The 24,403-nt window shown below is 38.4% G+C and overlaps 1 protein-coding gene across 1 annotated transcript; it reads right to left on the reverse strand.

Moving 5' to 3' along the window:
- Nucleotides 1–1,652: 1,652 nt before the first annotated feature.
- Nucleotides 1,653–18,489, reverse strand: OXTR (oxytocin receptor). The gene is made up of 3 exons (XM_026678744.2): nucleotides 18,226–18,489; nucleotides 16,602–17,819; nucleotides 1,653–4,897 (listed from the first exon to the last, which is right to left on the reverse strand). The coding sequence occupies exons 2-3, from the start codon at nucleotides 17,503–17,505 to the stop codon at nucleotides 4,650–4,652; spliced, it is 1,152 nt and encodes a 383-aa protein (XP_026534529.1). The 5' UTR covers nucleotides 17,506–17,819; nucleotides 18,226–18,489; the 3' UTR covers nucleotides 1,653–4,649.
- Nucleotides 18,490–24,403: the final 5,914 nt, after the last annotated feature.

The raw sequence follows: 24,403 nt of genomic DNA on the forward strand, positions 1-24,403 counted from the left end.
GAAGCTACAGCTGGCACAGAATGCAGCCACACAGACAGTTCTTGGGGCTGCAAAGGTGGCCCATGTTACACTGCTGTTCTGCAAGCTGCGCTGGTAGCCAGTTTGCTTCCAGGTCCAATTCAAGATGTTGGTTCTTACCTTTAAAGCCCTTCTTGTTATGGCTCCAGGTTATCTGAGGAACTGTCTCACCTAATGAAATTGGCCTGCCTCAGTGTCAGAAAGGGAATGTTTTGAACACCATTGGTTGAGGAAATCCTGTTGGCAGACTGCAGAAGAGCCTTTTCTGCTATGGCTCCATCCTCTAAAACATCAACCCCTTCCCCCCAGTAAGATCCATACTCTCTGTTTTGGCCTTCCAAATAGGCCTGAAGACCTAGCTCTGCCAATTGGTCTGGGACCCCGATGGGTGTGGGTGTGGGTGTGATTCTAGATGTGGTTAATGGACTAAGAACCCACCTCCTCCCTATGTGCATCCTCTTTGCTATCTTGGTTAATTTTTAACTCAGGTTTAGGGTTCATATGTATTATTTTAATGTTTTAATGATTTGTCTTGTTTTTTATTGATTGTAAGCTGCCTAAAGTTGCTTTTAGGCAAGATGGGCAGTATATAACTTTAATTAATAAATAAATACATGTAAATTTGGTTTGACAAAGTCAAATGTATGAACACAGACATTCTGATTTGTAAAATGATTGATACAGCCATTATAGTTAAAGTATTATATTGAATTATGGTTTATGAAAATGTGTGAACTTAGTTTACCTTCTAGGACAGGCTTAGATTCTTACTATTCTGATATTCTGAGGTGGACATTCAATGTACTTTTTCTGCCCCATGGTGTGTACCAGCTGTTGTAATTCCTTTTACCTATTGGAAAGGCATTGAGTAGTCTTTAGTATTATAGATCATGATTATGGTTAACAGATTTAACAGATTAACAGAGTTAATCTTAGGCCATCTAGTCCCCAGCAGGAGACCCTACACCATTTCTGACAAATGGCAGTCCAATCTCTTCTTGAAAGTCTCATCACTAAAAGCTCCATAATCTTATTGGCTTTACTCAATAGTGATAGAAATTATTCTTATCTGTAGACATCAAAACTCCACTTTGGGAGTGCTTTGGATAAAATGTCAACTAAATAAGTTATTTATTGATCTATTTATAAACAAATGTCACCCAGACAAAACTATTAATGTTTGGTTGTAATTTGCACCTACATTATCAGGACAGTAAATACGTCTACTAACTTTTGTGTTAATAAAACATTGCCCAGAAAACTTTAAACTTATATGTAAATTTTTTTTTCTTCTGCCACATTTCTTCATTGGTCTCCTTCCCATTCTTCCTCTTTCCAACACCTCTCTTTTTATTGTGGCCAGATTTAACCACAGCAGGAAGAAAATCTGGAAATATCTTTGATCAAATGACACAAGAAATGCAAAGCGAGTGCTTCTGTAGAAACCCACAGCACAAAGTAACCTTGGCGGTATGATACTTTTACATTTATTTAGAGTTTATATATATATATATATAGTTACTTGTATAATACAGTTTATCTTTCTTTTCTCTTGGGTCCCATTTGTATCTTTTATTTGTGATTTTTTTTCTCTTTAAAAGACATAATTACTTACTCAAATGTATTTTTTTAAATAAACATTTTCCAGGAAAAATGCCAGATTGAATTAAACAGCAAGGAACATACAGTCCATACCTAGTATTAAATCAAAGTCATCTTACAGTAAAGTCAGTGAAGATGGCAAATATTTTTTTAGACAAGGGCTTGGCTCCTGAGAACTTTGAGCAAAAGGAAGTTTGCAGAAAGTAAGGTCCTCTTCTCACTGTCTCCTTCTTCATGACATAATGACTTCTCTGAAGGGTGGGATTCTTGGACAGCATGAATGGGATGAAGTTCCCTCTGCCTGAAGCAGGACAACTTCCCTTCCCAACAGAAATCCACTCACATGCATTATTCCCTCCAACCTTGTAAAATAGATGTTAGACACAAATATGAGGCTGAGATATGACTGACCCGTTAGGGGACATTTGTATTGGAGGGTGAATTCGAACCAGGTCTCTCCATTCCTATTCCATAACCTCTGTTAGGGTGCTACAGGGAGCTTCTGATGGAAAACATCAATCACTCTGCTAGCTTCTTTCTGCTTCTATTTCTTAGGGTCCATCTCACAGCTTTCAGTTGGCCAACTTTTTTACCTCCTTAAAATCAAGTGTCTAAATTCTGAATGGCATATTTTCCAGGGGGTTTTGTGGATATATAACAAAAGGTCTGAGAACTATTTTACTACTATTAGTCTATAGTAAATGAAGTTACTTGTGTTACATATGTAGATTTTTCTGGATAATCCTTTAAAAAATGCAAAGGTCTCACTGATACATCTTCTGAAAAGTCAACAAAACTATCATTCAACTGGTCCAATTCATGAACTTAAGGAAATCAGTTGTTACCAGGGCTTAGACATACTGGGAACATGTGAGCTTTAGCTTCTAGCATACCACAATATGCCATCAGTTCCAGCCATCACAGCATCCTTACTGTCACCTAACTGTGATCTGAACACTTGGTGTCTGTCTTGGAATTACAAAGTTAAGCAAGCCACAATCATGTGATCATAATTTCCAATGTTCCCTGCTGGCTTCCCTCAAAGTCAATGGGGAAGCTGACAGGAAGTTGGAAGTCACAATTACATGAGGTCCTTGCTTAATGATCTGTGTGGTCATCACTTAACAATCACCACCAGAACTCTCAGAACTGCTGTTGCTATGTGGCACAGTCACATCACCCTGCAGACCGTATTGCTTAGCGGTGGCAATTCCAGTCCTAACTGATGTTGTTAAACAAGGACTATCTATCTGTATTGTACACTTATTGTAGAGCTGTCAACATAACAATTTTTAAAAGTCTCCCTTATATTATCCTTTGGGATCATTTTACAATTAAAAAGGCAAAATCTGTGGAATGCAGATAAAACAGCCCCAAATTCATCCCCAGAAAATATTTAGCCAATAATACATGCAGTAGAATCAAGAGCAGAACTATATCAATGGAAAATATCTAGAATAACAATTTCAACTTGCAGATTTTGATGGATGCTCATGTAGTCTCTAAATATTGTCCAAATATTTTATGACTGCATTAAAAATTGAGTAACACCTTACTTCAATAATTTATAAAATTGTCATATTTTGGAGCTGCAAGGAACTCCAAAGTTTATCTATATACATCGCTGCTGAAAGGAGATACATCTAGAGCCTCTCTGCTTAAATATTTTCAGAGATAATTGAAGTAATTCAATGTTCAACATATCCAGAGATAATTTATTCCACTGTCATAACATTAGGAAGTTTTTCTTGATGCCTAGCCAAAAATGGCATTCCCACCCATTCTTGGTAGTTCTGACTTTTTGAACCACAGAATATAAATCTGCTCCATTTTCTCTGTGATATTTGTTCAAACCTGACAGTTTTCCATGCTATTACTTTTCTTTTTGTCCAGGTTCTGATACTTTTTGATGTTCATTGATCTCTTGCAGGAATATTGCTTATCACATTAAAAAAACCTCAATGTTTTCTGAAAGTGGAAGGGATTTTGGGTCATGCTATAGAATGTATCAGTTATTGACAAGGGCAGTGATGGGTGTCATTGTTGTCTACTGCAAGTTAAAAGTGTGCCTTAAAACTGCCTTCCAACATCCCCCTTCTGGTTAGATTTTGCAAGAGGCATCTGGTAATGATGGGTTAGCTGGTATTCTTCTTACAAAGCACTGTCTGCATTCTCTATAAACTTTGCCGTGTTAGATTTGTCAACAGTTAATAAGCGATACACAGTGTTATGCTGACAGTCGTGAAGGGCTGACATTTTACAGTGGAGTGTTGCTGAAAAAAAATGAATGATGCCACTAGAAAAAAACCATGGAATATCTATAAAAGTCAACTTCCATTTCAGGAGTTATTGTTTCCTCCTCAAATGTAGTTTCCGGTATCATGTTGGGCTCCCCCAATGTTTCTCCATGAGCAGTCATCACATAACTGCAAGTTCAGGTAATGATGGGGTGTTTAAAGACTTGAATTGCTTGTCCTGGATTGAAAGATCAGTCTAAGAAGTAACAAATTCTTTCTACTCCATGTGTTGTTTGACTTAGAAGACTCCACCATATTCATTTGACTTATACTCTATTGCCTTTACAATAGCAGACAATATTTTCTTCTTATTCCTGTTATTTGTAAGTGTAATCTGTTGCTCAATTTGTAGGTGGAATCCATCGGCATTGTGGTCAAACCTTATATGTTTTGCATGGGAACTATTATTTGGCTCAAATATAGAAAATATAGTGTTCTTCAAATATTACAAATTTGTCTGCCTGGGCCAGACAGGAATAGAACTTACAAGTTCTTGAAGGGTCAAATTATTTATCCTGAATCAGACAATAGCCAGCTTTGTATTACCTTACATATCAATAAACAAATACCCTACACATACACATATACTCATTTTTACACATACAGTATATTTATGCCCAGACTTACATGCACCCATATCACTTTGCCCCATTTTCTTAAGTAGATAGACCCCAAAGCCATTTGTAGCCAAACATTTTAGTATAGTCTATAGAAAAGCTGGATCTCTTTAGCTCATGCTGTGGATGGCTGGGTAAAACTCCTTTGACTGGAGCTTTTGAGACTCAGAACAAAAGTGGATGAATTGCTTTTCTTGCTGACGCTCAGGTCACATCCTTGCCGAGCTTTTAAGTATCGTGAAGAACAACAAAGGAACCGGTGCAAAAGGTCGTGGAAAAGATGGCCTGTGAAAAGCATGTAGATCCAGGGGTTACAACAGCTGTTCAGACTTGCTAGCAGTGTGGTGATTATGAACGTCCAATCTACAAGAAAAAAACGTATTAGAAAGAGTTAAATACTACTGTAAAATTTCAGGATCAGCAGGATTATCAAAGAAGAGAAATAGTCCAACAATCAGTAACCAAGTGGGACATTCTACCTACGCCTGCTTGGGCGATGCCATAACACCATGTGTCTTACAATACTTTGCTGAAATAGAGATATAAGGTAAGACATTTCATCAGGGTTTTACTGGATGAATGCATGCCAAAACTGACATACAGAGTGGCACTTCTGCTATACAATGGTAGCAAAAATTAATAACATTTAAGTAGGAAAATTTTACTATTCAAATAATGGTTAATTTTTTTCCATAAATGAAACTGCTATGAAAAGGTTTTGGCTTGAGCACCAAGTATTTTGAGTTGTGTTTTATCGAGAGCTTGTGGCAGTACAAAATGAAGAAAATTAGTGTGGTTTTAGGAGCTCAGATAATTTAGAGAATTAAAAAAGGGATATGTTCAAAGATTGACCACTATGTTACTCTTCTCTCCATTTTTATTACATCTTGCAAATTTGTCAGTTTTATATATACAGTCTTCCTGCTGCTCAGAGTAAATTAGCAAGTGTGCTTGTCATTTTCTGGCATGGATTTATGCATACTGGTATACCAAGACTTGATTTGATAAGCTGGCCTGTCAAAAATAATCATTATACATTGGTATTATGATATATAAGATACATTATTATGATTTATTATTACTTTGTTGTTTTGTATGTACGATGAAAGCGTATGCACCGGAGACAAATTCCTTGTCTATTTAATCACACGTAGCCAAATAAAGTATCCTATCCTACCCTATCTTATCTTATGCTATCCTATCCTATCTTAGCCTAGCCTAGCCTTTCAAATATCATTTTCAAGTCCCAGTATCTTAAAAATATGGCACTGAAATTGGCAATAGAATGGCCTATTTAGGGTGGGGTTGTAAGAATGGGAATTAAAAATTGTTTGTTCCTCCTACTTTTGTTTTTACTCTTAAATCTTTCTCTCAAAGGTCAAGTAAAAAAATCAGTGAACGCTCTTCCAGTATAACCAAGTAGTCTTTCATAGTTCTTTAAAAGGTTAGAAAGTTAAGTTGCAGCCCCGATCCCCAATGTTACTCAGTGTTTTCTAACATCTGATTATCTTTATATAATCACATCTCACAGACCTCTTCTCCTTAAGTATGTCAGCCAAACGAGCATGCTAAACTAATTTACAACTTCCTCTATGAAGTGTAAAAATGGCTCACTGCAAACAGTATTTTAATTATTGCTGTGTAATCAGACAAATTCCTTTCTCATTAAATTGGCTATTTGTATATTTGTTCAGACACCACCAACTGTTGATAAACAACCTCAAAGTTCATGCTCTGTCTTCTCACGATTTTTTAAAAAATAGAATGAAGGTTATATGCCTTTAATACTGAAGAATTAAGGAGAAATTTCCTGACAGTAAACCTGTAGAGCGCTTTGCCTTCAGAGGTTGTGGTTGCTCCAACACCGGAGGTTTTCAAGAAGAGATTGGACAGCCATTTGTCCAGAATGGTATCAGGCAGTGGTTGTCAACCTTCCTAATGCTGTGACCCTTTAATACAGTTCCTCATGTTGTGATGACCCCAACCCCATAAAATTATGGCTCGGTTCCTAAGACCATTGAAAATATGTGTTTTCTGATGGTCTTAGGCGACCCCTGTGAAAGGGTCGTTTGACCCCCAAAGGGGTCGTGACCCACTGGTTGAAAACCACTGGTATAAGGTCTCTTACCTGAACAGGGAGTTGGACTACAAGACCTCCAACATCCCTTCCTTATTCTGTCTTAATGTTGCAAGGATTGAAAAACATTTTTCTCAGGCGGTCCAATCCCTGTTCAGCAGACTAAACAAATATGTGTGTCATGGTGTTCTTTAAGGGTTGTTCTAGAATTCAGTCAATAGATATAGTGAGAAGCAACTAATAATATTACTGTGATCAATAAGAGGAAGGGAATCTAATGTTCATTGTCCTATAACCCCCTAGAAATAGATACACACAGCTTGTGGTTTTTCCTAGAACTGGCAATAATAATTAACTTTTTCAATATAAATGAGTTGTGTAACTTAGAAAAATAGAACAATATCCTGACAAATACAGTGTTATTGGGCTGAGCCAGATTCATATCCGGCTACCTCTGTTTATTTACAAAGGTTGTATAGCAAGTCACATTTACTGTTCCTAAATTGTTTGCCTTTTTTAACAACAACAACAACAAAAAAAGGTTGCAAGCAAGTCTTTACATAACCAGGATTTCAATACAAAATAATAATCATGCTATCGATACAGACTAATTTATTTCCAGCATGAACCAATGAAAAAAAGAAACCTTGAAATCTCTCATTCATCATGGGAATACCTCCCCTAAATATGCTTACTATGAAATATTTCATTTTTCTTGTTAGCTTTTATTAAGACTGAATCATTAAGGTGACCTTTGCATAAGCTAATCACAGAATAAGAAATTCCTCTGAAATCTACTCTTTGCTGTGAAACATGGCATTATTAGTGTAAAAAAGAGGGGAAACCAAAACGAAAAGGAATCTAATTGATTACTGTTAAGAATTAGCATTGATTCATAATCACACATTAAAATTCTAACGTTAAAATAATCTATTTAGGCTCTTGGGTAACTTATCTAGGTTCCACTTCTGAATGCTAATTGGAACTTTTTTAGGTCTGTTTTCAGTATTTTGAACTCGTGAAAAATAAGAGGACAAGTCTATTTCTCAGCCTTTCCACTGGGCTTTGCATAGAAGTGGTTTAGAATAATTACATCACATAAATTGCACTCTTCATTCTTTAGGCTGAAACAAATTAACCCAGTCCTCCTCTGGAAGTTAGCAAAAAGTAATTATTTGAAGTCAACTTTTCGATATCTGTTCCTCTCTAGACTGTAAGTAACAGAATTCATAAAAAGAACAGCTGGTAATAAATATGGAAGTGGTCTCAATAGACTAGAAAAGTCCCAACTATGGACGACTGCTCAAAATGTTTATGTGTTCAACCCTTGCATGATTCGTCCAACAGAGCTCAACCGTAGACATATTGAAGAAAAATCTATTGCTATCAGCTTTATTTTTTGCCTTGGTATCACCCTGATATACTTCCTCAGGAATCTAAGTGAACTGGGATTAGGCCTACTCAATGGACTGACTTCTTTAAAGACACCTACAAAAATTTAGTCGCCTGTTAATAAAATTTATATGGAAAGTGACCAAGAAGTGTACAGCTGAAGGAGTTAAAAGAAATTCTACAGGAAAAATATAAATTCATATTTGCTCTACAGAGCAAGGGGTTTAAAAAGATGGTCTCTACTTAATTTCAGAGCCTGTGTGGATTTTTTAAAAAACTTATACAGTACTGTTCTTGTTACTCTTATAGAAATGTATTTCCAAGTTTCTAACAAAGAACAGTTTAAGTTTATGATAAAAAAAACCTGAATTAACAATTGTGAATGACAAAAAAGTATTTGAAGATAAGAAGACTTACTTAATAGAAATCTTCCAGTGTTGCTAAACCATTATTGTTCTTCATTTGGATGAATGTACAAAGGTAAAAAATAGGCAGTCATGGTCCTATCATTAGGTAGAGCAAGTAGCTATCTAAGGGCAACAGATCCAAGGAGGCAAATAGTGAAAGTGAAGAAGGAACTACTCTGTGTTCCTTAAAAACCAGTTATTGTTAAGTTAAGGTGACCAACCGTCCTCCTTTAGGGAGGACAGTCCTCCTTTTGTAAGTTCTGTCCTCTCTTGAAAAGTGTCCTCCTACATGTCCTCCTTTTTGATATTTGAAGGCTAATCTGTAAATCTCCCTATTTGATCTATGCCGATCTGATCTGTTGTGTATGATGTGATGTATTTGTATTCGACATGGCGATTTGTCAAGGCTCGGTACAGTGCATCGAGACGTGATTATGAGATGCATGCACTCCACACAGGAGAATTGTTTTGAGAGAGTGTGCCATGCTCAAAAGTTCGCCTCATGCAAGAGTGCGCCACGTGCAAGTGGCTTTGTTTTTTTCTTCAATTTATGTATGTCCTCCTTCTCATTGTAAAAAAGTTGGTCACCTTAGTTAAGTGCACCAAACTAGAATGTAACTACTAATAATCATCTTTTGAACTTAGAGTGAAAATGTGTAAGCCTTTCATCTAAGTCAACAGCCCAACTTAAGAAAGCCATTGGCTGTATCAAGTCACTGGATTTCATGGGTGGTCTGGTGTCAAAGACTCCTTAAACACAATTGGAAATGGTGTTCACAAACTTTATTATGAAGCTGACTGGACAACTATTAATCAAGAAATCGTGAGATAACATTACTCATCATTAAAAGTTAAAACTGGAAGTTTTAAAGAAGAGATTGGATAACCATTTGTCTAAAATAGAATAGGGTTTCCTGCCTAAGCAGGGGGTTGGACTAAAAGACATCCAAGGCCCCTTCCAACTATTCTATTCTATTCTATTCTATTCTATTCTATTCTATTCTATTCTATTCTATTCTATTCTATTCTATTCTATTCCATTCCATTCCATTCCATTCCATTCTATTCTTATGGCAATTCCCATGCTTATTTCTCTGTCGTATCATCAGTGATCTGTTACTTAGAGTTCTACTTTAAAAAATTTAGCTACTATATTAAAAGTAATTATCTTCACATTCTCTAATAACAACAACAGAATAACAGATCAGCTATATAGGAGCAACTAAAAGCAGTGATAAACCTGAAATCACCCACATCATTTTCAGCCTGTCATAAAATGAGATCTGAGAGGATGTGTGTCCTGTGATAATGTATTTGACTTTCTAAAGTGCTGTTTTATATTAATTATTAAGAAAAAAATAATAGGGAGTTTTTGTTTCCATTGGTGGAAAAAAGACATTGATGTGCAAAACCGGTGGTTCTGAGAGTAGAAATCATCTCAAAACTATCCAACTTAGCCATAGATGGGTTCCCCATCCTATTAAATCACAATATGTTTTTTTTTTTTTTGGTTTTGTCTGAATGTATGGTATATTCAATAAACAATTATTCATTAAGATACCAATTCATAAAAGCACATAAATGAAATTGGATCCAGAATGCCCCTTTTGTGAATGGAAGGTTCTTTTCCATTTTCAAAAAGGGGGTGGGATTAAAATTGAAAAAGAAATGTCCCCTGGAAGAATGGAGCAGGACGGTGTTTGGCAGTGTTTCCTCTTCTGTGATCTTTCCTATCACAACTCACATTGTCGGCTAATAATCAGATACATGTACAGAAAATATAGCTCCACCATAAAAAGTTGGGATATAACTATGCATATATGTAGTCCTCAAGTTATAAGCCATGGTGGTGCAGTGGTTAGAGTGCAGTACTGCCTGCAATTTGGCAGTTCAAGTCTCACCAGTCTCAAGGTTGACTCAGTCTTCCATTTTTCTGAGGTGGATAAAATGAGGGCCCAAATTGTTGGGAACAATATGTTGATTCTGTAAACCGCTTAGAGAGAGCTGTAAAGCACTCTAAAGCAGTATATAAGTCTAAGTGCTATTGCTAGTCATTCAGTGTCTGTTTTAAGTGCTGAATGAAGTAGTACTTATGCTGCTCCCTGATGTTATGGCCACTGCACTGTCCCTACATGATTAAAATTTGGGCACTTGGCAGCCCGCCTGCATTTACAACTGCAAGGGTGCTTCAATTCCTGCCAACCACCTATCTTTCCCCCATCTCTGCCCTTTCAGACACTCAGCACAGTGGTGCTCCTTTGTGGCAGCAATGGCACTCTTTGGTGGCAGCAGCTGCACAGGGCTCAAGTAGAGGCCTGAGGACTTCAGCAGCCTCAGCCCATTTCCACCATTCCCAAGCCTCAGGAAGAAGAGGTAGCCAACAGCTGCCTGCATAGGGCCAAGCCGTGCATGCTTCATCAATAGCAGGAGGAAGATGGCAGAGTCCACTGGGCTCATCAGGGCTGGTAGGTGAGTCAGTGCATAACTGGCAGGACAGTAGCATGAACGCTGGGTGGCTGGCTTGCACTAGCAAAGTGCAAGGCAGTCAAAAGGGCACAGATGGGGCAGAGATAAATGGGTGGGGCTGTTGAAAAGGAGGGAGTCCCTTACTTTAGCAAAGCTTGGGGCTGGGAGAGGCTTAATTCTGGGTGGGTCCTGTGCTAATAACAGGAGAGTGCTAGGATTGCCTTCACTTAATAATGAAGCCAAGTGACATTCTGCTTTACGACCATGTGATATCATTTAGCAATGGAAATTCCAATCCCAAATTACCATTGTGAGGACTGCCATCCTTAAGACCCCATTAACATAAAAATGTTAAGCTTAAATTTGAAGAATATACTGGAGATGTTGTCATCACTTTTGATGTTCATTCTTTGACACAATAAACCTGATCTGAATTACTCCTTCCACTGTACACAGGGAGATAAACATTTTGCTCATTAGTAAACTTTCCAACGGGCTGTGTTTTTTCATTCTGAACATCTGGCCCAGCCGTGCCTCTGTTAATTGTTAGCTTGGACACTTTACATGTATCTTTCCAGCTGATTGCATGACTGCACACTTTCACAAGCCTACTAGCGAAAGTTTTAGCAGAACCCTAAGATAGTACCTCACTGCTATGCATCTTACCCTCTAGCCAGTGTACTCAGTGGCTAAGACTGCATGGATAGTCAACCCCAGCAGGTAACATTTTACTGTAGTGTACCTTCAAAACAAAGCACAAATTTAAATAAATAAATAAAGTCCAGGCTACAACTTTTGCTTTATGGACGACAGAATAGATAAAAACTGTGCATGATGTCAAGCAGCTTTTAACTAACCGATTTCAGATGTAACAGCGAGTAAGCCCATCTTAAGAATGTGAGGCTATCTTTTGAGTAAGCACGCACTGTGCTTTTGATGCAAGGGTTATTAGCACAAAAATAACCATGGATATTGCTCTATTCCAGTATTATTGTTTCTTTTAAAAATATGAATATAAGGCAAATGTTGTGATCTGAGTAGAAGAAACAGGACACAGAAATATAGCAAACAATGAAGTATTATAATTAGAACAGAGTACAAAATAAAGACTCCTCCAGAGACAAGTTACATTAGAAATGCTAAATTAATAATTAACTAGGTCTTACAAATATAACCTTGCATTCATTCTGATAAACCCATTTTCATATTCTGAAATGCCTTTGAATTTTTTTTCCTCCCTAATACAGCAACAATCACTTTCAACATTACTGGATTTGAAGGCCCACCACGAATAGGCTGCTACTCTTTTGCTCGCTATCTTTTAGAGCAGTAGCTATCACATAGATAAGAACTGCTGCACAAGATTCAATAGGAAAGCTTAACAGAAATTAAGTTTGGTCTAGTGATTAAAGCAGTACTCAAGACCCGCTCTAGCCATGATAGCCAGTTGGGTGACTTTGGGCCAGTCATTCTTTCTCAGCCCAACCACTTCAGGCTTATTGTTATGGGGAAAATAGGAGGATGGCGTATATGAATTGAATATGTTTGCAGCCTTGAATTATTTATAAAAATAATAAAGGTGAGATACAAATAAACAATCTACTCCCTTAGGTTTGACAGTCCATTAAACACTCTGGGATTTCTAGAACATATTGACTCAACACATCTGAAGGGCATTGAGTTGGGGAAGACTATGGTCAAGTCTAGAACAAGAATGTCAGTATCGGAACTGTATTCTTATTTGCTTACCCCTTATCTAAACTATAAACATCCCTTCTTTAAGATGGTCATTGTTTATTTCACTCTACGGTGGACAAACATGTTTACCAGATCATTCTGAAAATGAGGCATTTGCCACATTTAATATCAAACTCTTCACGTGATCTATCGTCAGTTATGATGCCTTTGCATTTTATTGGCTACAACTTTTCTGAAATAGATGTTAGTTCCTAATTCCCTTAAGGACTATGAAAGTAAGGGTCTCTACCCATCTCTACTGCAAATTCAAAGACAAGTCTAATCTCTCTAGCCCTTTGAGCGCTTGTAATATTTTGGCAGGCAAAGTGTTACAAAGAAATATTATTTTTGGAAACTCTTTTATGGTCTTTGGCAAATAAAGGCCCATATCAAAAGTAAGATAATCTCCATGGCCCTGAAAGCAAGGAACATTGTCCGTGCAATGTATAATGAAATTTTGGGAAGCTCCTCATATTCTTTATCAGGCCAATTCCCAGATGAATTTTTCTTCACTTTTCATTTGTGGTTATCTCTGCTGTGAGACACTTTGTACACTCCCACAGCTCCTCTTTTCTCTTGTTCCACTTTTGCTATCTCCCGTCTTCTACACATTTCATTTTGTCTCACTGCTTTGTGAACAAAGTGAAATTACTACGGTCAAGTTGATGGGCTAGAGGACATGCCAAACTTTGCAAACTTCACAATATTTTTTTCTTAAAAGTCTTCCTGGTCTGCTAAAGCACAAGTGGGCCCCACATTCACACAGCCTAGCAGTTTTGGTGGAAATAAAAAATCTTCAAGCTTTCAACGATGACTGAAGTGAAAGAAATATACCCATCTTGGAAATATTTCTCTGACTGACAAAGGACAAAAGAAAAACAGAAATAAGAGTTGACCAGATTACAGTTCAATTATTTTAATCCCACCTTTATTATATTTATAAATACCTCAAGGAGGCAAACACCTAATGCTGTTTCCTTCTCCTATTTTCTCCACAGCCACCCTTTGAGATGAGTTGGGCTGGGAGTTGTTAGTATTTGCTTTATTAATAATCCTTGCATGAAATGAACAGCACATGCTTTACTTCAAAGACAGTCCCACATTCTTAAGATGAGTTTACTCCCCATTAAATGAGTTCCGGCTGCATCTGAAGTTGGCTAGTTAAAAGTTGCTTTGACATCATGTACTACTTTTATCCATTCCCCACAGCCCAAGAATCATAGCCTAGGTGTTTTTTTTCTGATTTAAATTTGTGCTTTGTTTTAGCCACCCAGTCAACTTTCACACTTAAGGCAAAACTAGAATTCACAGTCTCCTGATTTCTCACCTGGTGTCTTAACCAGTAGTCCAAACTGACTATAGTAAGAAGCTACCACAAGGCTGTCATACTTACATCAAAGTTAGAATCTTAGTGGCTGGGCTTAAACTAGCCTAGTGGAAGAGTACTAAAGGAAAGATATTTTTGTCACAGTTGCTCCACTCAGCAAACTTAAGTCTGCAGTTGCTTGGACAGAGCAACAGATTCAGTTCCTGAATTCTTGTATGACTGGTGGAATGATTTACAATCCTTAATATATTTTTGATTTGTGCCGAGAGACTATTTTATTCTTAAGACTTTTCATTGAGATAGTAATGACTTTCCTCATGTACTGAGCTGATAAGTACAACAGGACCACGAACAGAAGTTAGGCTGAGAGAAAGGATCTGATTAAAGAAAGTGGCAGTCAGAACAGGAAGACAAATCTGGGTTCTCTGCATCCTTATTATACAACACCAGGACTGTTAGCCCAAAAAAGATATTTCCTCCTCCCAGCTGGGGAAGGATAATTGAAATAGGAAAATAGGAAGAGGGAAAATGGCTAAGCAAGCTCATCCTTTATGTTTCTACTGAAAAAAAATGCATTATCTCAAAATTATCTTTTGTGGGAAAAGAAGGAGTACGGTATTTGAAGTTGGAGAGAGATGAGTGAACACCACCCATTTGAATTGTACGGTAGTAGCTGGGCATTCAGAGCATGAATGTAACTTTGACATTACTAAAGTTTAAAAAAAATAATGGCGCTGGAAGGAACTTAATGGCTCCTCTCTAACACAAAGGTAAATCAGCTATCAATTGTCCAGAGCCATCTAACTTTTGTCTAACTTTTAACAGGTCTAACCAAATTTAATTACTTTGCCAAGTCTCAATTGTTCTATTTCATTTTTGGTTTTTCCCCCCAGTTACTATGGCTAAACATTTGTTTTGCAAATATTTCTTTTCTGAACAGATATGAGTGGAACTTGCATTTAAAGTTCTAGCCATATAAGACCTATGGGGTCTTGGTGCTCTCTGTTTTCTTGCACAGAGACTACCCACTAGCACTGATGCTACCCGGTTTCACTGATGATGTTACCTGGTTTTTGTAATGACGCATCTGCAAGAAAACCATCAAACTCAGAGTGCACTAAAGACTCCACAGTTCAACCCTGAGCTACAAATATTCTCTTCTATTGGTACATTATAAGACTCTTTTGCTGCAACTACTAATGGATTTTCCACATTGAAACATCCCAAACGAGATGTACAGTTTGTTCAGCAAAATACACATTCAACCTCCAGACCACAATGAGATCTGTCCAAGTTTTCTCACACTTCAGTTATATGTTTTTGGAGTGATGGGGGCAGTGACAGCCTGAGTATTTCCCCAAAATAATAATAATAATAATAATAATAATAATAATAATAATAATAATAATAATAATAATAATAATAATAATAATAATAATAATATGAGCTCATTTGTGAGCCAGCTGATAGACTTCAGCATCTTCTCTGTAGACTGGACATTGGTGGTGGATAAATGTATATGGAAAGGTGATTTCAACCATTTAGATATTAAAGAGTATGCTGAAAAGTATGTCTTTGCCACATAGCTCTTATTTTGAATGACACATTGTTGATACCAGCAGCCAAAGCCTTAGTAGGGCATCCTTTAGTTTGTTATTTCTCAGAGGAAAAAGTGAAGATTTCCAGTTCTGGGACAAATAAAAGAGCAGAGAACTTTGGGATATCTCAAGTACCCAGTGATGACAATCCACTTCTTCAAAGAAACAGAAAAAAAGGACAGAGCAAATCAGAAAGTAACATCATATCCAATATCATATTTCAAGTCCTTTCTGCTAAGAGATTATTATACAATTAATTTTAGGCAAATGGGAAGCATTTTTAGATAATTAAACTTTTTATAAATGATTCTATTAGTGTGATTTAGTCTTTAGCCCTTCTCAATATTAGCCATTCCTAACATAAATAGTGCATTTGGTTGGTGCTTCTCTGCATCAAGCTCCCAACTCCCCAGTCAATGATAGTCTCTGCACAACTCATTCACAAAATTCCTCTGCTTCCTTCATTTCTGAACTAGCATATAGAAATCAGCCAATTTATGGAATAAAGTCAAAATGACAGTGTTGAGCTCCTTCAGTGAAAAAGATTATAGCTACAGTGGCACTTCCATCCTACTTGTAAAAGCAATTTCCTATTTGCTCACATCAATTTATATAAACATTATCTTTCATGTGCTCTCACTGAGATTAACAGAAAATTATTTGATGTGGTTTAGTAGGAAAAAACACCTGACATTTCTATGCCAAATATTCCTCCAGATTTACAGCTTCCTAATAAAAGCATCCAAGTTCTCTGTGTTATCACAAGACAATTGTGGGCAGAGATATTTATCAATTTATCCAAGGTCACACAAATAACATCTAAGGTTTCAAATCACTTTTTAGATTTTACCTGTTCTATCCTCCTAGCCAATGAACCGATCTTTTTTCATTTGACTAATATTTCATTTTTTTAATCTGCACATTTACTAAATCTTTGTTGAATGCCACAATCAGCTCTACAGATAATAGTTCAGTTATAAGGTATATTTTAAAGAAATTGCAGTGAGGCAAATTTCTGCACAAAGCTACATAGGCAGGTATAAAAAAGGAGAATGAACCATACCTTCTTTTGGAGCATTTTCATCCCATGCAAGCCACATCTGTACAATAAAATAAGGAGTCCAGCACATGATGAAGGCTAAGACAATAATAAAGGTCATTTTGACTGTCCGTATCTTGGCTTTGGAAATGAGTTTGATGCTGCTCACCCTGGAGAGTGTGCCTCCGTGAGAATTGCTAGAGGTTAGGCTCACACTTGTTTCATGGACGGTTTTTAGCTTCACATTTTGCCAAATTTTGAAGCTGATCAAGCCATAGCAGATACTTAGCACAATCACTGGGATGATGTAGACAGTCAAGGTCATCCAGGTGACATAGGCTCTAGGACCCCACGGCTGAATGAATGTCGCCCAGCAATCCATCCCCCCATGGGCCACGCTCTTCATAGAAAATATCTGGAGCTGCGGGATGCTGAAGAGGAGGCATACCACCCATGTGAGGAGCACAGACAACCGGTCAGACCTCCGATGTAAAGACCTCAAGGGCTGACAGATGGCCAAACACCGATCCAGCGACATCAGCAACAGCATGTAGGTGGAAGCAAACATCCCCACCACTTGCAGATATTTGATCAACCTGCAGAGATAATCTGGCCCTTTGAACCTGAAGGTGATGTCCCAAATCAGCTGAGGCAAGACCTGGAAGAGGGCCACAACTAGGTCAGCAATGCTCAGGTGCTTCATAAAGAAGTACATGCGGGAATGTTTGTGGCGCGTTGTGTAGATCGCCAGCAGCACACATAAGTTTCCTGTCAGGGCAAGGAAAAAGATGAGGCACAGCACCGCCACCTCTACCTTGGCAATGTCCTCGTTCCGTTTTATGACTGAAGTTTGGTTGGCTTGTGAAGTCTGGTTGTCCAGGGTGGCATTGCCCAAGGAACAATTTGAACAATACCAAAGATGATCCATGGTAGATGCTTCCCACTCAGAATCTTTTGCAAGACTGAACTGAGAAGAGAGAGACACCTTCAGTGCAGTGTGTCCTTTAGACCCTCCCCTTTCTTGGGACCAGGCCTTTCAGTGCTTCTTTTTCCTGGCGGCCCCTTTGCTCCCATTTGGCCCTTTGCCTCTTTATTTTTTATTTTTTTCCCCCAAAAGTTTACTCCCTTCCGCTTTGGATCCTTCACCTGGATTTGTTACATGCAATTGATGTATAGTTATGAGTTTTTTTTCACCTGCAGGATAAATCCTGCTCTTTTTCCAAATCTCTTCGTTTGTTTCTCCTATAGCAAAAAAAAAAAAAAAAAAAATGGGGGGAAAAAATAAATAAGGAATTATACCAACATTGAGAGCCACATAGTCACATTTTGAATCTCTGACAACCTCAGCTTTCTACTCCCTCACAAGGCATTCATTCAAATTCAGGAGTGTAATTTCAATGGCTTGTTCCCGTTTACTTCAAAACAACAGTCAAGACTTGCTTATTAGTTCTCCAGGTCTTTTTTCTTTTCAGCTGCAGTATTTATCCCAGTTCCTCCTTGTATACGGACAGCTCTGCATCAGTCTAAATATAGATGTGGAAAGCCAGACTACAATTAAATGAAAACTCGAGGGATGGCACAATTAACAAACACACCAGCATGCCTTGCCTCAAAGTGCCTTTCAGAGTTACAAAGAAATTCTTCTTACCTTTAGCTCACATTTTTTTCTTTTCTTTTAGCAATTCCTGAACCAAAGAGTTCTCTCCCTTTTTCCCACTCTCTAGAAAGAAATATTAGAAGCTAGTCTTATCCATCTGGGAAGGTCCAAGAACGTCAGGTGAATTCTTTTTGCCCTTGTGACACATTTAGCAGCTCCACAAGTTTGCTCTCAAATGAATGCAGGAGGACAGAGAGGAGGAGCGCGAGAAGGAGGAGGAGGAGCAGCAAAGCTTGCTGTCAGCTCTTCACAGTCATTCATGGATAAAATATACGGATTCTGTATTGTTTTCATGCAGAATTTCTTTTGGCCCTTAGGTGTCGCCCTAGGCCATTCCTTCAGTCCCATTCTCAGGAAACTATTAAAGATCAGAAGTGGGCTGAGATCTCACTCAGCAGAGACTGATTCTCCTGTCGCTTGGCTATGCATTGTTATGCATAGATGTGCCTGAAAATGTGCAAATATATAGAGGGCATATATAAGGACAGTAACAGTTCTTTTTTTCCTTGTTTCTAACTCTTCCTCCCTTTCTGGGATTTCATTTCTTGTACAATTTAGGAAGCATCACGTCCCTTCCCACCATACATTTTCGATGTGACAAGTGGCTTTTAAGCCTGAGGGGAATGTTAACGATATCGATGGAGCAAGGTGAGAATCTTAACAGGCAGAGTGAGGTAGCTGGTTTGAATGTCAGCCAGAGGTCTTTTTTTTTTTTTAATTGTGTTGCTATTGGGTTTGCATTCTTGTGTTTTTATATTTCTTGGATTGGCTACTGTACAAAGTTAGCACCCACCCTACTCCTAGAAGAATGAAATATTTTGAGAAATATTTAAAAGGCAGAATATTATATTTCCCTGGATGAGAAATGGAGAGAGATGGTCTTGGAAAGCAGCCCCCACCTTTCTTAGTAGCCCACAGCAGATGTCAGCACTTAAGAGATAGAGAGATAGCTAGCTCTACTCATAAGCAAATACCCTCACCCAAGATCCAACAAAGGTAGGATTAGCCCTCAGCCACAATAGAAATTGCCCAAAGCTCCTTCGTTGCATCATCCCCAGCAGTTCAAACTTCAACCAAACTTAGCTCAGACAAACTCCTAGGATTTGTACCTGGCCCCATGGGAGTCTGACAACAGCCAATAGAATATATGTTCTTGAACAGGAACAGAAAGTTCAAGTGCAAAGCCCAAGAAAAGGTATAAATACCCCCCACTCTCAACTCCATGTGGTCAGCTACCCTGAATCACACGTGCTTGGTAGTTCTGCTTCATCAATAAATGGACCCTCTTTCCAATCAGTCTCCAGCCTCCATTTTGTCTCCAATGCCTTTCTCCTGGCTTGGAAGTGGACCTGGATATTTCTTCCAAAACTACCCTACTAAAGCAGGTTGACTGTTGTGCACCTTGACTAGAAAATGGGGTTTGGATGTCATTTGCTAATCTGGTAGCAAACTATTTTGGAGTTCCTATCAAGGGGGTGAGGGAATGGTTAAACTGGCTTCTGTTTTGCTTTTAACCGCATTCATTTCAGGCAAGCCCCTTATATAAATCTAAGTTTTATTGCTTGATTGACTAATTTGTTTTCCTTGCACCTTCCTCTGGAATTCAGTGATGTGGGGCACATTATAAACATTTTAAATCACTAAATAAGGAAGCAGCTGTGTTGAAACATGAATGAAGATCAGAGGTAAATGTCTCAATTGAGTCATTGTAGATCTATTTTCTCAGAGAAACAAAGGCTTACACCTCATTTCCAAGTGTTTTTTTTTTTTTAACTGAGCTGAAAATAGGGTGTGTTTTTTTGAGATACTTTGTATATTTGCTATGCTATGAACTATGCGGAAAGGATTTCCCTTGGTGAACAGTACATTTTTAGAGTGGCACTTTTCTACATTTGACAGAAGTCCTAAATTTGTATTATCAATCATCAATCCCATATTTCAATAAATCTAGATGGCAATGTGTGCAACAAAGAGTTCTGCAGCAGCACCAATACAGCAACTTACTCGTTTTATATACTTATATTTGTTAGAATTTCTATTTTACTAATCCTCAAGGCAGCTTACACCAGATCCCTCCAATGCACCAGTTGCAGCCGTTCTTAAAGCAGAAGTCTCTTTAAATAGTCACTCATGCTGTAGATATATCACAAATGGACTACTGCATTATAATGGGGCTGCCCTTGAGGATACAGCTAGTCCAGAATGCAGTAGCCCTGTAGTTCTCAACCTCTCTTTCACCATGGACCCCGCCTTTAAATAACTTTTGTGGCCATGGACCATGGCCACAGACCCCAAGACTTAACTCGAGATTTAAGTCATAACATTTCTGCAAGCCTTTGCAGGATCCCTGTAATGACATTGTGCCCCCCACAGGGTCTGTGGCCCACAAGTTGGAAAGCACTGCAGTAGCACATATATGTCACCAGTGCTTCATGAGTTCCACTGGTTGCTTCTTAGTATTGCAGGAAGTTAGCACCCACCCCTCTCCTAGAAAATTGAAATATCCTAGGACATATTAAAAAGGCAGAATGTTTCCCCTAAAAAGATTAGAAACTCAGAAGCAGAAACTCACCTCAGAAATAGAAACTCACCCCCACCTTTGTTAATGGGTGAGCCATGAAGGCCTGGGCCAGAATACTTTACATAACAAAGATCTCCAGGTAAAGCTATAGCAATTGCTCAAAAGCCCTTTTCAGTGCATCATCTAGCAAGGCTCAACCAAGCCTGGAACTCAGGACAGCCTACAGAGTTGCCCCTGCATGGCCCCATGGGAGTCTGACAACCAATCAGAATACAAATCCAAATTCAAATCCCAACAAAGGTTATAAAACCCAGGCACTCTCAGTATATCAGTCTTTTTTTTTTTCTTGATCTCTTCCTTGAAGCATGTGATCATCCTTCCTTTTCACCCTGGAGCTCCAAGCCATGTGGTCCTGCTGTCCACCATTAAACTTTCCAAAGAGCCTCCATGTTTCCAGTGTCTTTTTCCCCACTTGGAACTGAACCCAGAAGGATATTTCTTCCAACAGTATAATTCAAGATATTGCTGTTTATATAATAACTATTGGTGACTATTTATTTGTCTGGTAGTTTCTACCTGCACTGTAATTTCAGACAGAATAGGTGTGCTCCAGGCCCCTTCAATTAAACAATGTTACTTATTAGGACCTAGGAAATAGGTCTTCTCTGGGTCCCACCCTGCAATTGTTCTCAGGCCTGGGGTTAGGATGGCTGCTAAATGTTTTACTTTTTTGGAGTATCAATACTTTTTTTGAATATGTTGTTTTATGTTATATATGTTCGGCACCTCAGTGGTGCAATGGTTAGAGTGCAGTATTGCAGGCCACTTCTGCTGACTACCAGCTGCCTGCAATTTGGCAGTTCAAATCCCACCAGGCTCAAGGTTAACTCAGCCTTCCATCCTTACAAGGTGGGTAAAATGAAGACCCAGATTGTTGGGGGCACATGACACTGTAAAACCACTTAGAGAGGGCTGCAAAGCAGTATATAAGTCTGTGCTATTGCTATGGACATACATTTTCTTTCTCATTCCCTTGCAACCTACCTTTAAAATGTAACCCACCCAGAGTCATTTGGGAGTTAAGCACAGGGGTGGGATTCTACCAGTTCGCATCTATTCGCTAGAACCGGTTGTTAACATTCCAACAAGTTCGGAGAACCGGTTGTTAGAAGAAATTACTGGACTAATCCTGTAAGGAAGGCAGGAAGGAAACATTCTGGTGTTGCTTACAGAAACTGCCTCTCCGTTAACCCTTATTACATTCTTGGCAGGACTAGACTTCCTGTCTCAGGAACTTCTCTGGAGTTTTTTTCCCCTCCTTTGATGGCATTTTACTTGTGTGGAGTGACCATTCAAAGTTACAATGGCACTGAAAAAGTGACATGACCATTTTTCACACTTACGACTGTTGCAGCATCCCCATAGTCATGAGAGGCCAAGCGAGGAGATGCATGCCTCAATGTGAGTGATATTGAGTTGGCCACGCCCAGCCAATAACATGACCACCAAGCCATGTCCACCCAGTCACATGACCACCAAGCCACGCCCACAGAACCAGTTGTTAAAAATTTTGAATCCCACCCCTGGTTAAGCAGCCTTTAAATCCAAATAAATAAATATTTATTTTATCCCCACAGCACTGTGTATCAAATAGGGCTAAGAGAGAGTGCCTGGCTCAAAATTGTTCAGGGGAGTTTCTGTGGCTGAGGATGGACTTGAAGCTGGACCTAGTTCAAAGCTTTAACCACCATATGGATTTTGTTCTTTATAAAATGGCCTAAAATTGTTTGTTAGGGAACAATATTTATAAGCACTTATTTTGTAATTGTATTACTGAACTTAATCTTTTTCTAGTAGAAAGCCTCACAAATACAACATACACATATACCCCCGACGTCTGCTTCTCTACTTGCCATATAAGGTATTGATTTCCATCCTTTTTCAATTCACTGAATATTATCACTTTTCACTGCAACAAATTTCAACTTACTTCATGACTTTTTATTGCTGAGAGACATAAAAACTCACAAATGGTAATACACTGAAAAGCTAATCAGCTGTAATGTCAAATGTCTTAGAGCTTTTAACTTTAACTTTTGTTAAAAGCTTTGAGGAATTTTAAAAAACAATGCTGGGACTGAATCTGTGCCTGATGGGTCTCGGGTACGTATGGAGCGCTTTATCTTTTTCTGAGTCATAACCATTATTTTAAAAGTTTATCATTGTGTCCAATTTACTACAGTCCTCACCATCTCTTTAATATGCCAAATGTACCAAATACAGACATCTGGTGTATTACACTAAATGATTCCAAATTGCTCTATTTCTCCCCCCACCCACCCACCATTGTTTAAAACTTACTCCAGGACCAAAGTTTTGATTAGTTTGCTTTTCCTGCCTTTTCCTACATTTTTTTCTTGCTGAAGTAATTTTATGGTCCAGTATTCCAAGAGTTTAAAAAATAGGAAATATACTGGATCTCTTTGAAATGAATAGTTTAGATCAGTGTTTCTCAAATTTGGCAACTTTAAGGTGTGTGGACTTTAACTCACACACCCACATGGGCGGGCACAGAGATGTAAGCACACACAGACACATACTTCTTATTGGACAATTAAGACTTATTGGACAGACCACTTAGACTTTCCAGTGACCCCAAATTGCCATTACTTGCTAAGAAATTAAAAATTACAATACATGAAATTAATAAAAAATACAGAAAATGCTCTGGAGAATAATTCAGTTTCTAACCAATTTTTTAAAAGCAGTAAGAAGGCATTAAGTTTGCTCCAGAGTAATGGTGGTGGTGCTGCAAAAAAAAAACAAAAAAAAACAACCCCCACCCTCTAGTCTCAATTCCCTTCCCCGCCTGAAAATGTGGAATCTGTTAAGTCTGGGCGGTGGGTCCCAAGGAGAGACGAGACTCAAGTAGTGACAACAGCTCTTTATTAGGCAACCAGATACTGAGACAGCCTTTCCTAGCCGCGGCAGCTCTTTTTATAGAGCTGGCTGCGGCTAGGCAGCCTATGACAGGCTTTTGAGCTTGCCGCGCTTGGTTTTACCCAATCGCGCCAACCCGTATACGAACCAATCAGGATTGCTATATAACGTCCAATCACGGCCCGGCTTTTCCGGACCAATAGAAATGCAGGCCTACAAGCCTGCTAGTATGGAACAGAATCATTAATATAGGAGTGTCAAACTCATGGCCCGCGGGCCAGATGTGTAACATACTGGACATGCCCACCCCCATTTTAGCAAAGGGGGGGAAAAGTTGCAACATGTCATGTGACGAGTTTGACACCCCTGCATTAATAGCTTTTTCTAATAGATTGAGCCAGTGTTGTTAGAAGGCAGTCCTATAGATATCCAGTGCCAAGCTTGAAGGGCATTATAGGTCAACTCCAACACTTTACAATATACTTCCAATTGGTTTTTGCTGACAGGTGGGAATTTTATGGTGCCTCCTTTTCAAACCATGGAAAAATAAAAGCTGCAAGCCCTAAATTTTTATATTTAAATAAATTAAGCCTCCATAATTGAATTTTAAACTTCTTTCTCATCTTGCCTTTATTTCCTTTCTTTATGCAGGGGTGTAATGGCTCCTGCCCTCTGGAATATTCTTCCTTCAGCTATCAGGATGATACT

The sequence above is a fragment of the Notechis scutatus genome, chromosome 2, assembly GCF_049901735.1.
Source record: "Notechis scutatus isolate UNSWTSFEM ecotype Mainland chromosome 2, rNotScu1.2, whole genome shotgun sequence".
Lineage (NCBI taxonomy): Eukaryota > Metazoa > Chordata > Lepidosauria > Squamata > Elapidae > Notechis > Notechis scutatus.

Excerpts from the sequence above, each read along its gene's own strand:
- OXTR (XM_026678744.2), bottom strand. The coding sequence starts at position 17,505 with ATGGATCATCTTTGGTATTGTTCAAATTGTTCCTTGGGCAATGCCACC. Across the intron at positions 4,898-16,601 it reads TGAAAATGCTCCAAAAGAAG|ATTGGACGTTCATAATCACC; the intron begins GTATGGTTCATT and ends TTTTTCTTGTAG.